Below are 14906 nucleotides of genomic sequence, written 5' to 3'. Positions count from 1 at the left end.
TCTCGAATGAGCATGAGCGACACTTTACCTAAATCACTGCTGTAAATAAAAATTAAACAATTAACCTGCACTTTACCTTTGAAAAGAATCGGGACAGAGAATGTTTCTGTATAGAGCAGAGAGAGGGAATGTGTATGTGTGTCTGTGTGCGTGCGTGCGAGCGTGCGTGCGTGTGAAAGCGAGTGGAGGTGTATGCGTGTGTGTGTGAAGGGGCATGGTGTCTAATAACGCACAAGCAAAGAGCAGACTGATACAGAGATAGAAAAGGGATCTTTAATCTCTCCAATGAGACTTGCTTTACACGCGTGCCGTACACACACACACATACAGACACAAAATAAAAGATGTTTTACACACACACACACTCACGTGGTCACGGTGTTGTAGTAAACGACTTCGGCCTCAAAACAAGAAGCGCATGTGTGATACATGATACTCGGTACTCGTAAACCAAGACTTGTTAGTTTAAAAAAATCTGTAAACATTTTTTAGTAAAAATCTTTGCTTGTCAAACCGTGTTACTCGCAATCCGAGGTTCGCACCTGCTCCTTATTTGCATGCAAATCCCAGAAGCCTTCATTTTTTTTTTTTTTTTAGATTTTTGCTTTCTTTTCTATCTTACAGATGTTTTTCCCTTGTTATTTTATGCAAAAAAAATCTAATGTTTGGAAATCTGATTTTTTTTTTGTACTGGCTTAATAATAAAGGGATAAAAAATACATGTATAACACAGTTTGTAGCAAAAAAACCATAAGGTGGCTAAGACTTTTGGACAGCTGGACAGTACTGTAGATAGGTGCATAGACGGATGAACATGTAGCTGGAGTCATGGATGATAGATAGAGGAATGTATTGTAGATAGTGGGGGACTGGATGGGTGGATAAATGATAGAGGAATGAAAGAGTGGATGGATTTACTGTATGTATAGATAAGTATATACATTTAAACATTAAATAATAGAGGGATGGATGATTAATGAAGGAAGGATGAATACACATAAAATAAATGGAAATATGCATGATTGGTTAGACAGATAGAGAGTGAAATATGAAGATAAAGTAAATAGATAGATACTGTAGATGATGGAAAGATATGTATTTATATACAGTATGTATGTATGTGTATATATAAACATTTTAAATTATTGATATATTTTAAGTTGAAACTATTGATTTTTTTAAGGTTGATTTTATACACAGTTTATGTACAGTTATCTGCCAATTGAACAAGAAATTCAGGTTAAAAAACAGACTTAATAACCCTATATTTGTGTTGTTGTAATCTTATATTAGGGATGTTTTTTACAAAAATGTGACTATAATATTTTTATACAAAATTTATTGCTGTACGTTATATATTGATATATGATAATATTATTAATGTTACATTTATATAATATACATCATACTATTTTTCTTTTTGCTGACTGTGTGTGTTTGTGTGTGTGTGTGTGTGTGTGTGTGTGTGTGTGTGTGTGTGTGTGTGTGTGTGTGTGTGTGTGTGTATAAATAGATAGAAGGATAGACTGATGGATGGTTGATCTATAATAGGGATGGGTACAGTAGATAAGGTATAAACTGTTTGATGTTCAGCGATGTGTACGTGAGACTTTATTACGCCTCCCAGTCTGTGTTCTCATCTCATCATAGTTATCAGTAGGGTTGTGTATTTTTTTTTATTATATTTACAGGTCTATGTTTTCCAGCCACAGAGATTCAGATCTTCATGTTTATGTCCGTATTGCAGGGGGACATTCAGGCCAAGTACGACTCCATCGATAAGGACACGCCCATCCCCACAGACAGACAGGTATGAGACAGGATTTATTTCATTTTTATTTTTTCCTCTGCAGTTGTTTTTCTTCAGAGGTCACTCGGATGACCAAGGGTTATTACTGCCTTGTATTATTCATAGTGCTGTTTAATTATTTACAGTGTTTAGCGAGAGCAGAGCTGAGGTTCCTTTTAAAGACTTTCAGACACTGAATATCTGAAAGAAAAGAATTGAGTCCTGTCTAAGTTTAAACTGATGTTTATTGACGGGTTTAAAAACTATTTTATAATGAATATTTAATGTTTAGATTATTTACAGCTGAGTACAAAGGTTGTGTACAGATACATACAGTAGATGTTCAGGTTGGACCTCAGAGTATCAGGAAGTGAAGTTGTTGTTAAAAATGATGTCCAGTTCAACCTTCCGTCAGAAGATCCACAGTCACAGTATGAAGGGCATTTGTTCTCGACACAGTGTCTAAGAATAAGAATAAAACACATGGAGATGTGCTGATATGGGAAAACAATCAATAATAGCCTGCTTTCCGCAAAAACTGATTATTTTGTTCCTTTTATGCCACTATTTCTGGTTGTTAAAGAATGATGTACTGAAACAGCAGGTACCTCACCAGTCTCTCCTGAGTCAAAAGCACAGCTTGGCCTGTTACAGAGAAACTCTGACACTGGAGACTCCTTTCAGAAACATCAGTTACGCACTGTTTAAGAGTGACACGTTTTTATACGTTTATTATTACTGCACGTGAGCAAGTTACAATATAAATGAGACGGATGGATGGATAGATAGATCGGCAGGTGGAAAGATAATGAGCAGATAGGTACGCAGATAGAAGGATAAGTGGATAGATAGATGGAATGATGGGTAGAGTAATATATACTTTAGATATTAGAGGGATAAATTGATAAATTATAGAGAAATGAAAGGATAGATGGATATATTGGATGCACGGATAGATAAGTGAATGAATGGATGGATGGATGGATGGATATCTTTTCAGCTATCGTTGTGGCCTCTGTCAGGGTGGTTTATATAAAACATGAATAAACACCCTCAGAGTTGAGAATCTGACAGTGCTGCTGCTGTTGTTATAAATCGTTTGTCATTAACACAGAGTTAATATCACTGATATTAGAGATAAAGATGATTATTGAGCTGAACGTTAAAGATAATGACTCTGGAATCCCGTGAGTGCTTCCTGGAAGACTCCGACTGTTACTGTGTTGTTGTTTTTCCTCCTGCTTCAGATCGAAGTGGACATCCCACGCTGCCATCAGTACGATGAGCTGCTCTCCTCACCGCAGGGTCACATCAAGTTCCGCAGAGTCCTCAAGGCCTGGGTCGTGTCCCATCCCGACCTGGTGTACTGGCAGGGTGAGAACTTGTACTACTCCGTTGACGCCATTAGGTGGCTCTCATGTTCCACAGATGGATATTTTAAAGTGCAGGTTTGTTTTTTTCATTAATGAATGAAGGAGCTCAGGATAAAGGGTGTACCGGGTGTTTGGTCCGTCCGCTTAAAGGAAACAACACTCCAGCCCGGGCAGCTTAGTAATATAATATATATTCATAAGTGACATCACACCTCATGTCTTTTATCTCTTTTATTTAAATTTTTCTTCTGTTGTTTTTTTTTGGTCTTCAGGTTTGGATTCACTTTGTGCCCCGTTCCTGTACCTGAACTTCAACAACGAGGGTATTTATTTGTTTGTTTATTTATTTATACATTTATTTTCCCTTCATTTCTTAAGATGCTTATATCTCTAACCTGTTCTCTAAATAAATAAACAATCTAAATGTCGGTGAATCACTGTCATTTTTTTTTTCTGCCGTTTATTTTTTTATTTCTTTCAGCTCTTGCGTATGCCTGCATGTCTGCCTTCATCCCCAAATATCTTTACAACTTCTTTCTGAAGGACAACTCACACGTCATACAGGGTGAGTGTTTACACTGAATCCTGCTTTTACCTTTGAAGTACTGAAACGTCACCTTTGAAGTCACAAAGTTTTTTTTCTTACGTTACAAAGACTGTACAGTACATGGTATATTGACAAGTCTGTGTATAGGGTGACCTTGTGTGATTATTATTATCATTGTTTTTAATGTGCATAATATAATAAAAATGAAATCTTCTTGGTTTTATTTGTGTTTTATGAGGGTCAAATTATTGGCCTGTTTCATGCAAAGAAAACAAACCAAGGAGATTTAAAATATACTGGAACTGAATTGAGAATCCTTCAATATGTTATCAAGACCTGGAAGGAAAGAGCTGAACCATTTGTTGAAAATTATATACAGTATAGGAAATATGGGAATATATTTATATATACTGTATATTATTTCTGTTTTCAACTTTGTGAAAAAGTGTGGTTATTATATTATAAGTTATAAATGATCACTTAAACAGCAAATAATAGTAATCGTAATAAAAAATATGAAGAGATATATAAATATATAATATATAAATAATAATAAAAACAATAATAATAATAGTAAACACACACACATTCAATGTGATAAAGTGAGACTCATCAGTTTGTTAGGGATCATGACTGGACTTTTGAGCGATGGAGAAAGGTCATGTGACCTGATGAGTCCTGGGCGTGTCAGGGTAAGAAGGGAAGAAATGAATAAAATTTAATTTGTTCAGCCTGTGTGATGATTTATAATGTGTGTGTGTGTGTGTGTGTGTGGAATGTCATCAAAAAAGAGATGAGATGCAGAAAATCTACACCTCAAACTGAATAGCGTGGAAAAGATATGGGTTTGAAACTGTAGAACATTCCTGCAGTAGTGTTAGAGGGAAGTTTTTCCTGCCTCACACCTCCAGGTTCGACCCGGAGCTCGGGATGCTGCTGTGTGTGTTTCTATAAACACAGCTTTAAACTGAAGGCAAAGCAACTGTTTAACCTCCTGACGGGACGGAGTTAGAGTTAGTACACCTGCACAAGGCCAAAGTTTTTCTCTGATTCCGTTTTATTTCAGAGTACCTGACTGTTTTCTCTCAGATGATCGCCTTCCACGACCCCGAGCTCAGCAACCACCTCAACGAGATCGGCTTCATACCAGACGTAAGTGCTGTAACTGCACCGTACTTCTGAACGCTTTAATGCAGCGCGGTACTTGACCCGACTCTGAGACGGGATGAGACGAGACGAGAGAACGGCTCGAGTGCTTTATAATGATAAAAAGCAAAGGCAGCTTTTTAAAGCAGTAAAATGTTTAGTTTTGTATTTCAGCGAGAGCTTCATAAATATGAGTAAGTCTGAGATTTCAGCACCTGTCAAATTGTCGTTTTCAGCGAACGCTGGCGTGCACAAACAGATTCCAGTCCAAGCTCAATAAGTTATCATCGGAATCTGCTTGGGTTTCTGTTTGTGTGTTTCAGTTCACCGCCACGCAGCGCAGCCTTGCTTCTGCTTGTGGGTGTGCAGAACAAGATTAGGACTAATTCTGTGTTTACCAAAGCAGTCAGCCGGCAATGTCACTGCGGAGAAGAACGACTGGCGAATTAGACGCTTGGGGAAAATTTAAATGTTGTTTGTTTTAAAAGAAAATAGCTGTCTGCTTTTTACAAAGTCACCCACATTATAACAATTGAAGTGTTTAGATACAGGATCAGGATCTCGTCCTTCATACATCGTGTAACAAATACAAGAAAACAAACATTCAGGAGGAGTCGTGTTGTTTAATTATTGACGTGTTGTTTAATCATCGTTATACTGGATTCTTTAATCTGAAGGATCAAAAGGCTGTGAGTTAAATGATTTCAGGTTAGTATTAGTATAGAGAGGGCGTTCAAGTCAAACCAGGACTTGTGATGGAGCACAGTATGATGATGAGACTCTTAGCCGTAGTAAAACATCTGAACGGTGTGTCCATTTTAAAGGAGGCCGAACTCCATGAGTGATGATCTTAGCCGAGAGAGCTCCACGGGATCCACAGTTCGGTTCAGTTGCAAAGGTTCTGTGGAAGTTACCGTAGCAGGGAACGCAACTGTGAACACTTCCTGTCTCAACGGGAACACTTCACTATATCTCAATGGGTCAATGTTGGGCGTCTCTTGCGTTCCAAAGGTACACCTTATACCCTCTTGCGGTGCGAGTTCTGATGCAGCTCGCAAACATCTTCAAACCTGGTAAATTTTATATTTTTGCAAAATTCCTGTTTTGTGCTAGAATCCGTCAAATTTGGCTTCAATGTTAAATCTAAGGGATTTTTTCCCCATAGAAAAGTCAAAGCACCCCATTCCCGAATAAGCTGCACGATTTGACGCCTTTTTCATGGGTCTACAACAAACGGTACAGGACTAGTTACTCACCAAAGTTTGTATGGAAGAAGAAGTAAAAAAGAAAGATAAACCTGCATGATATGCTTTGCTTCCCAAGCACCTTACTCTCGTAACTGTTCTGTTATTCTGTACAATCCAAAGTCCTGGTTTGAATTGAACGTCTCTCATGTTAATGCTTGTAAGTTTTTATTTGTCACATATACTTTACTGCACAGTGAAATCTCTTCTTTGCCTATCGCAGCTTTGGGGTCAGGTGTTTTTTTAAACACTGTATTTACCGCCTCGAGTCACGGTACAACGTTAAGTTTCCCAGCATGAGGAAGTCTCCAGGACTGTTTTGGTTTCTCGGCTGTTTATTTCTGCTATAGCTTACCTCGTGAGCTTTTCACAACGTTAAATCTCACAATATACCATAAAGTCTGGATGGTGTCAGTAGAACCGCGTTCTCCGTGGAGTGTTTTTCCGTTGTGAGGATTTTAGATCCAAATATATAGTTTTACTTTAACAAACAGGTTTATGTTACATCAGAGACACCAGCAGTCGTAATCTTGTACACACTGCGCGTGCACTTATTATAAATTTTTATTATATTGGACGGTTTGGTCAACTGCAAATACGAAACCTCGGCATTCGACCATCCTTAAGAGCTAAAATTTTGCAAGAAATTTACCTCGACATATGAAGCATTTTTGCCACATGTGTGACTGAACTGAACACCAGCTAAGTTGCGCGTACGTCCGGGAGCCGTTCAAAACCTGTTTGCGTCAGTGTGGATTTTTGTTTTTTATTTTATTTTGCCATTTTGTATAAGATCTAGGGAAGTCACAGCCCTATGGGTCTCAAGAATGTTATCAAGGACGGTATCACGAAGAAAAGGGAGCCGCTTTCAGTTTGGTTTTTAAAGCAAAGAGGAATCATAAATTAAGGCTGAGTGAGGTTTAATGTCTATTTATTTGATATTTTACTACATTTACAGTTTTCGAGTTTTAAAATGTTTTGAATGTGTTCATTTGCAAAAACATGATTTAGAGGGTTGGAAATTAGTAATATTTTTGGGTGCCTGGAACAGATTATCTGCATTTACATTATTTCCTATGGGACAATGTGTCTCACAATACAAAATTTCACTTTAAGAACTCTCCTCGGGAACGGATTAAATTAATCTGCTAAAGGTCTGCTGTAATCACTGGTGTTGACTGTGTAGCTTGATTCAGCTTATCATGTGTGTTAACAGGCAAATAATTAGGCTGGAAATAAACAAAAGAATAGAACTGAACATTTTTCAAGTTGTTGAGAACAGAAAGCAGCCGCGGGTCCACGGTGAAGATTCTGCTGAAACAACAGTAGCACCGAGTCTGGCCTTTAAAATTCATGCGGTGGTGTTATCAGAGTTTTACGCTTTAAATAATCTTTGAAACAATATTTCTCATAATAAACTTTAAATAATAATCTTAGAATAATGTGAAAACGTGACCGATTTCATGGTATAACGTAAACATATTTTGTTAAAACTTAAAAAAAAAAAAAAAACATCTTGCTATTAAACATTAAAATTCTCACATAAAAACGTGTATTTTTTATTTATTTATTTATTTAATTATTATTATTTCGTGGTAACAATATGTTTTTATACTTAACATACAACAAAAGCCTAAATCAATCTTTCTCTCTCTCTCTCTCTCTATCTCTCACTCACTCACTGAAGTACACACTGTAAGCTGTAAGTACGCTTTAGTTTTACACTTTAGTGCGTACTATAAAATATAATCCTACCGCCGCGTGTGTGTATTACGTTATTGTTTCTATAAAATACCCAGTACAAGTTACACTGGGATTTGCATGGCATTTTTGTTAGAATATAATAGCATGGCCCGAAGTGTCTTATTCCTTATATAATAAAGCTCCAGTATATAATAAGATATAATAAGATATAATAAGGGTAGGGGAAAAAAAAAAAGAAACCGCTGGAAGTCTAGCAGCCTCAGGAGAGGAACGATGCAGGAACTGTCTGCAAGGTTGTCATAACTACATTGAGTTGTTATTTGTGTGTTTTTTTTTTTTCTTTTTCAGCAGACTTTCCAGATTTTAGTACTGAATAAAATGCTCGTTTCTACAGTTGAACTGTTAGGATCTTACAACCAGTCCACAGCAAACACCCTTTTAATCATGTCTGTTTTAAAGGTTCGCCCACAAAGGAATAGAGCAGCTAGAGCTGAGACACACACATCCTTTAGAGAGAACTCTGATCCCGTGTATGTTCAACAAGTCCGCTCATTAGAAAGTGTGAGTTTATAGACAAGTGATGTCTATGGAGATACACTGTGTTGCCAAACTTATTTCGCTCGCCTGCCTTCACATGCATGTGAACTTGAGTAACATCCAATTCTTAACCCATAGGGATTAATATAATGTTGGCCCCAACCTCTTTAAAGCGATTACAGCTTCAACGTTTCTGTGAAGGCTTTTCAAAGGGTTTAGGAGTGTGTTTATGGGTATGATTGGATTGGACCAGAAGGCGTGGCTCTCAGTCTCCGTTCTAATTCATCACAAAGGTGTTCTATTGGGTTGAGGTCAGGACTCTGTGCAGGCCAGTCAAGGTTTTCCACACCAAACTCGCTCAGCCATGTCTATGTGGACTTTGCTTTCTGGACTGGTCCTCAGTCATGTTGGAACAGGAAAGGGCCGTCCCCAAACTGTTCACAAAAAGTTGCGAGCTTGAAATTCACTGGGAGTAAGGGGCTGAGACCAACTCCTGAAAAGCATAACACCAGTTCTAACTTGACTTAAGTAGGACAACATTATATTAAACCCATTTATTACTTTGAAATATTAAGAACTAAAAGTAATGGTTGTGTTTAAGGGGGTTGAATTGCTTTACAGGCACTTTGAGTGGAATGGGTGAAGTGATTTTTTATGGATGTAGGCTGAAGGGACAGGGCCAACAGTGGCAACCTGGTGGTGGCAGGCCTCGAACCTCTAACCCACTAATCAGCAATCCAAAGTCTCAACCACCTGTGCCACCACTGTGCCTTTAACTAGATTAGTTATCAACAAATAAAAAACGTGGCCTGATGGGTTTATTAAACCTACAACCGTTATACGGTCAAAGTTCTAAATATCTAATCGACAGTCTTAACTCGCACAGCTTTAGTGTTCTGGTAGTTCCAGGAATCATACAGTACGACACACAATACTAGCAGCAACCACACAACCTTGTGAAAACCCATGCATGGAGATCATCTGGAACACCACAGAGGGTACCTTATACTTAAATTTTGAGACGGAGACCCCGGAGCTGGTAGATTTGATAGGTTGAACTATGGACATAGAGGACCATTTTTTCATATTCCATGTTTATCCTAAGTTTATATATATACACACTTTATAATTTATTTTAAGGCTAGCAGCAGAGACTGATCCAGCTGATCTTTTCTATCATCACTTAACTCATCTTCAGCTTGCTTTTTAAAATGTCTCAAGCTTGGGCCAGGTCTTCTTTTTTTATAAAGCCAAAATGTTTGCATGACCAACATACGATCAATTTTTTGTATCATGTTTCTGGATACCGTATATATGCATAAGGAGTTATACTCGCTCTGTATTTCTCCTAATAAATCCAATTTAATATATGCAGCTCTTTCTATCCTTTTTTTCCCTCTATCATATATAGAGAAAAGTAGATGAGCTATGTAAACTGTATCATCTAAATTTAATTATACCTCCAAAGCATCCATCATTTCATGATTGCCTTAAAAAAGAAGAAGCTGGGTTGGATTTAAAGGCATTTTTGTAGAGACAGACAACTCACAATGCTCTAGGTGGACAAACTTAGAATGGATCTCAATGTAAATTGGCCTGGTGTTTCATCAGTCATGCAGTGGATCTTCTCACCATCGTTCCTGTCCTCATGCATGGCTCCCTTTTTTTTCTCGTTGTTATGTATGCAAGAATGAATTTCATGTTCCCTCGAGGTCGAGTCCTAAGCAACCAAAGCGACCAAAGTTCGGGTCCCACAACGTTGTGCTTGGTACGTCGGAGATGGCAAAGAATTAACATAGTACAAATACCTCTTTTTTGTGCTGAAGTATTTTTTGTGCATTACAAAGAGAAGGGGTAGCTCAGTGGTAAAGGTGTTTGACTACATATCAAAACCCCAGCACCACCATAATGCCACTGTTGAGCAAAGCCTTAATCTTGGAGCTACAGGTAGTCTCTGACTTATATTTGAGTTATGAATTTCTCCAGATACAAACGGACCGCGGTTATACTTCTGGTTGAATCAGAGGAGTAGCTCATATATGTTGTACAAAAAAATAGGCAATACAGTGCACCCGTTGCCAGTATTTACAATTATATACAATATTTTCAGCGTGTTCGGCCTCACCAGTTTTTTGTTGTTGTCAAAAATCAAGTGGATTGGTATGCTTTACATTGTATATTCTTGTTAAAGGCGTATAAAACTATGTTGGACAAATCGGACTTACAAACAAAACTCGTTCGTAAGTTGGGGACTAAATGCGATAAATGTAATTGTATCACCCAGTGAGTTCAAAACCCTATAGGGAAAAACTAAGACAAAACAATTGAACCATTCCTAGTTTAAAGAAATGACAGTCAGGCTATTATGAAAGCACAGACTGGTTCGTGCACCAAACGATCCCACCTACTTGGTCTCTGAGCTGCAGATTCTTCTGTCTCGAACAGATTAAAATGAGATTAGAAGGAATCAGTGAACTAACAAACACACTGAGCAAAACACACTGAGTTCCAAACTCCCACGCGTTCGCTTTGTAGTTTCACGTCAATAACGATGTTTTAGCAAACAATGTTTTACATCTTGTTGTATCCTTACTGTATTGTGTATGATTGCAGAACGCCCACGTTTAATTGCATAGACTACTTGCATTATACAGGATATTGCATTTTCTGTATAATTCCTGTAAAATGCAATGATGGCAACTAGCTAGCTAAGCTACTGATAGTAATCTCTACTAGACTTGTGCATTCATGTCATCAGTAGCTTCAACTTTAAGTTTTAAATCCTTTAAAGTACTGTATTTTAAAAACCCGGTCAGATAGATATCCAGAAGTGGAGAACTTGTACTGTTTTACTTAAAGTACATTGTAGAACACGCACAGTACTTTAGTAAAAGTTTTAAGTAGTACATCTACTTGTAGTGGAGTATATTTTTATCCAAGAGATTTATTTTTTAATAGTGTTGAGTTTGTGTACTTCTACCACATTTGAGCGGAATTATTTTAACATTATCCCATCACTGTAGTAAACGTTGTTCCAACGTTATTTCATCAAAGCAATGTCGACTTTAAAAAACACCCCGATACCAAAGTCGTGTCAATGTCTGTAACGATGCCAGTTAACATTTTGACAGCCAAAATTCCCTGCTGGCGTGTGTGTGCTCTGTGCTTAGACTTATCAATTCAAAGGTTTGTGCCTCTTTGGCCAACCCAGGCCGTGCCACATTGACAAATTAGTTGCCTCCACATTTCCTCCTGTGGGAGAAAAATCCCACAATCCCCTCCTAGGCTGTTTTGTATCAAAGTGAGGGGGGAAAAAAACCCATGACCTCACAGCCTTGTCCATCCTCTCAATCCCGCGAGCCTAGCGAACAGCTGAATTAAAGATGAATAGCAACAATTAACATTGAGCCGATGTCCTCTTCAGTCTCTGTGCACCGACTATTGTCATGAATGCGATAAGGGCCCAGGCACCTGCTTTACAAGTGGATGAAACGTGCTGGAGAATTTATCCGACGGCGTGTTTGAATGTTAATGAATCTTTTTCTTCTGATGAAAATTTTTGTGCTATTGTTCTCTTGCTTGTACCGTTTCCTCATCCTTCAGTCGAAGTCACAAAACCATGTCGAATCAGGGTTATTTTTCCAGTCTGGGTAATTTTTTGATCATGTGCTTTTGAATCATGGTTTCACAGTAAGCGCAAATCCGTCTTGGCTGACGGTGCAAGAGCAATGTTGTTTCACAAAGCATGCAGTTTTGGCCGGGTTCATCCTAACGTTCCCTGCGATATTGGTTTTCCCATGGAGTTGTGGCGGCCAACATAAACCGAACACGTGTTCTTGTTTGTGTTAACATCTTTAACTTCTTAATAGTTCTGAAACTCAAGTATTTGCGACAAACCCAGACTCTGGAGGAATGCTGGGTCCCATGTTGATCCAAAGAACAGTAATGTGCTGCACATATTTTCACCGCCTTCATCTCCAGAAGTCCTGAGAGTTCTCTAATGATAATAACAATATAATATAATTTGTGTAATTTGTATTGAATCGCTCCAAGGCGTATATAGAGAGTAATGCAAGGTTAATCGGTCTAGATGATAAATGCACACATGCACAGGTACTTTATATTCTTGGCTTAACATTAGCATTTATCTAGTGGATGTGTTTAGTCATACTGAGTTAAGTGGAATTTAGTTCATAAACAAAAACAAACCTTAGTCTTTAGGTGTACAGTGGCTCTGAAAAAGAACCATCGAGAAACCTGAACCCACTCCAGGACCTTGAAATGCTTCTTATGAAGCCACTCCTTGGTTGCCCAGGCGGTGTGTTTGGGATCATTGTCATGCTGAAAGACCCAGCCATGTTTCATCTTTAATGCCCTTGCTGATGGAAGGAGGTTTTCACTCAAAATCTTACGATACATGAAAATCTTATGATTCATTCTTTCCTTTACACGGATCAGTCGTCCTGGTTCCTTTGCAGAAAAACAGCCCCAGACCATGATGTTTCCACCCCCATGCTTCACAGTAGGCATGGTGTTCTTTGGATGCAACTCAGCATTCTTTCTCCTCCAAACATGACAAGTTGAGTTTTTACCAAAATGTTCTATTTTGGTTTCATCTGACCATATGATATTTTCCCAGTCCTCTTCTGGATTATCCAGATGCTCTCTAGCAAACTTCAGATGGGCCTGAACATGTACTGGCTTAAGCAGGGGGACACGTCTGGCACTGCAGGATTTGCAGCCTTTGTTACTTTGGTCCCAGCTCTTTGCAGGTCACTAACTGGGGTGAGATCTTGCGTGGAGCCCCAAATCGAGGGAGATTATCAGTTGTCTTGTATGTCTTCTATTTTCTAATAATTGCTCCCACAGTTGATTTCTTCACACCAAGCTGCTTTACTATTCCAGATTTAGTCTTCCCAGCCTGGTGCAGGTCTACAGTTTTGTTTCTGGTGTGCTTTGACAGCTTTTTGGTCTTGGCCATAGTGGAGTTTGGAGTGTGACTGTTTGAGGTTGTGGACAGGTGTCTTTTATACTGATAACAAATGCTATTAATACAGAGAACGAGTGGAGGACAGAGGAGCCTCTTAAAGAAGGAGTTACAGGTCTGTGAGAGACAGAAATCTTGCTTGTTTGTAGGCAGCCAAATACTTATTTTACTGAGGAATTTACCAATTAATTCATTAAAAATCCTACAATGTGCTTTTCTGGATTTTTATAGTCTCTTATAGTTGAGGTAAACCTATGATGAAAATTACAGGCCTCTCTCATCTTTATAAGTGGGAGAACTTGTACAATTGGTGACTGACTGAATACTTTTTTGACCCACTGTAGGTTTCCCTTGTGCCTCCTGTGCAGCCCTGTCCTCTTGTGTTGGGGATTGACCCAACACGACCTCTGGGGGGTGCGCGGTGGTGTCTGGCACCAGGATCTGGGCAGTGATTCCTTTGTGTGCTACAGGTTGTGGGATGGGGTCCAAATGGATCACACTTATTAGTCCAGAGCATCACATGGGTGTTTGATCGAATTGGAATTTGGGGAATTTGCAGGCCAGGTCAGTTCCCTGCTGGCCACATGAGTGGCGGTGGCCTGTAGTGCACGGGGTGTTCTGGTGTGTTTCTCTCATGACCAGCGTTGCCTTTTTTTGTGGGATCTGACCAGACCGGCTGTCATGAATGAGCCTTGGGTACCCATAATCCTGTCACCAGTTGACTGGCATTTAATTGATAATCAATGTTAATGTTATGGTTGATTGGTTTGTATCTCTACTAAGAGAGAGAGAGATCATTAGATTTTTAGGTATGGTGGTGGTGTTGGTTAAAAAAAAAAGGGCAAGCCAGGACTTTTGGGATTTCTTACTGTGACAGCAAAACTAAAAATGAGAGCTAGAAGGTAACACACACAACTGCACCCATGTTCACCAGTTGGATTACCAGTGGATCCATAGGGGGCTGAATATTTTAGGTGACGTTTAGAGGTCACCAGCACTGCATTTGAGATGTCTTCCCAACATTATTCTAATAGAAACTGGCACCTGGTTTTGGTGCCACAAAGAGCTTTGCTTTGAAATTATGATGTAAATTGGGTCTTCTTTTTAAACCCTTCCTCATCTGTGATCAGTGTTACATTATTTACTAAAATTTTTGGAATTTAAAGCACAGCAACAAAATGCATTAGTGGAAATCGTGAGTGTGAATTGCACTAGTCAGGTGTAGCCTGTAGTTTAGGGAGCAGGTTAGACATGATCTCATGGGAGATTCACTCATCAATGATAGCAGCACTATCCACTCAGAGGATGCGTGTCTCAGAGGATGCATCTGATAGACTTTGTTGAGTTTTCAGTTGGATTTTAATTGTAAAAGATAAAACAAGAAAAAAAAAACTTTGAGTATTAACTTGTACTGTAAATTTGGAGAAGATTGCATACGGTGCATTTCCAATAAACACATTTGAGAGAAAGTGTACACTCATTCTTCTCCGTCCCTGTTCCAAACCACATACTGTACGTACTGTTGCCAGCCATTTTATCTCCTGGATCGCTGCCTCTTTCACCGTCACCATTTATCACT

The 14906-nt window shown here is 38.7% G+C and overlaps 1 protein-coding gene across 1 annotated transcript in view; it reads left to right on the top strand.

Moving 5' to 3' along the window:
- Positions 1-14906, top strand: part of tbck (TBC1 domain containing kinase) — an 82037-nt gene that overhangs the window by 26760 nt on the left and 40371 nt on the right. The window contains exons 16-20 of the mRNA XM_053502864.1: positions 1748-1810; positions 3037-3163; positions 3435-3485; positions 3644-3727; positions 4776-4861. Coding sequence (XP_053358839.1) covers positions 1748-1810; positions 3037-3163; positions 3435-3485; positions 3644-3727; positions 4776-4861 — 411 coding nt within the window. The remainder of the gene's footprint in view (positions 1-1747; positions 1811-3036; positions 3164-3434; positions 3486-3643; positions 3728-4775; positions 4862-14906) is intronic.

Source organism: Clarias gariepinus, chromosome 8, assembly GCF_024256425.1.
Source record: "Clarias gariepinus isolate MV-2021 ecotype Netherlands chromosome 8, CGAR_prim_01v2, whole genome shotgun sequence".
NCBI classification, from domain to species: Eukaryota; Metazoa; Chordata; class Actinopteri; order Siluriformes; family Clariidae; genus Clarias; species Clarias gariepinus.
This window is presented reverse-complemented; position numbering and strand designations above follow the sequence as displayed.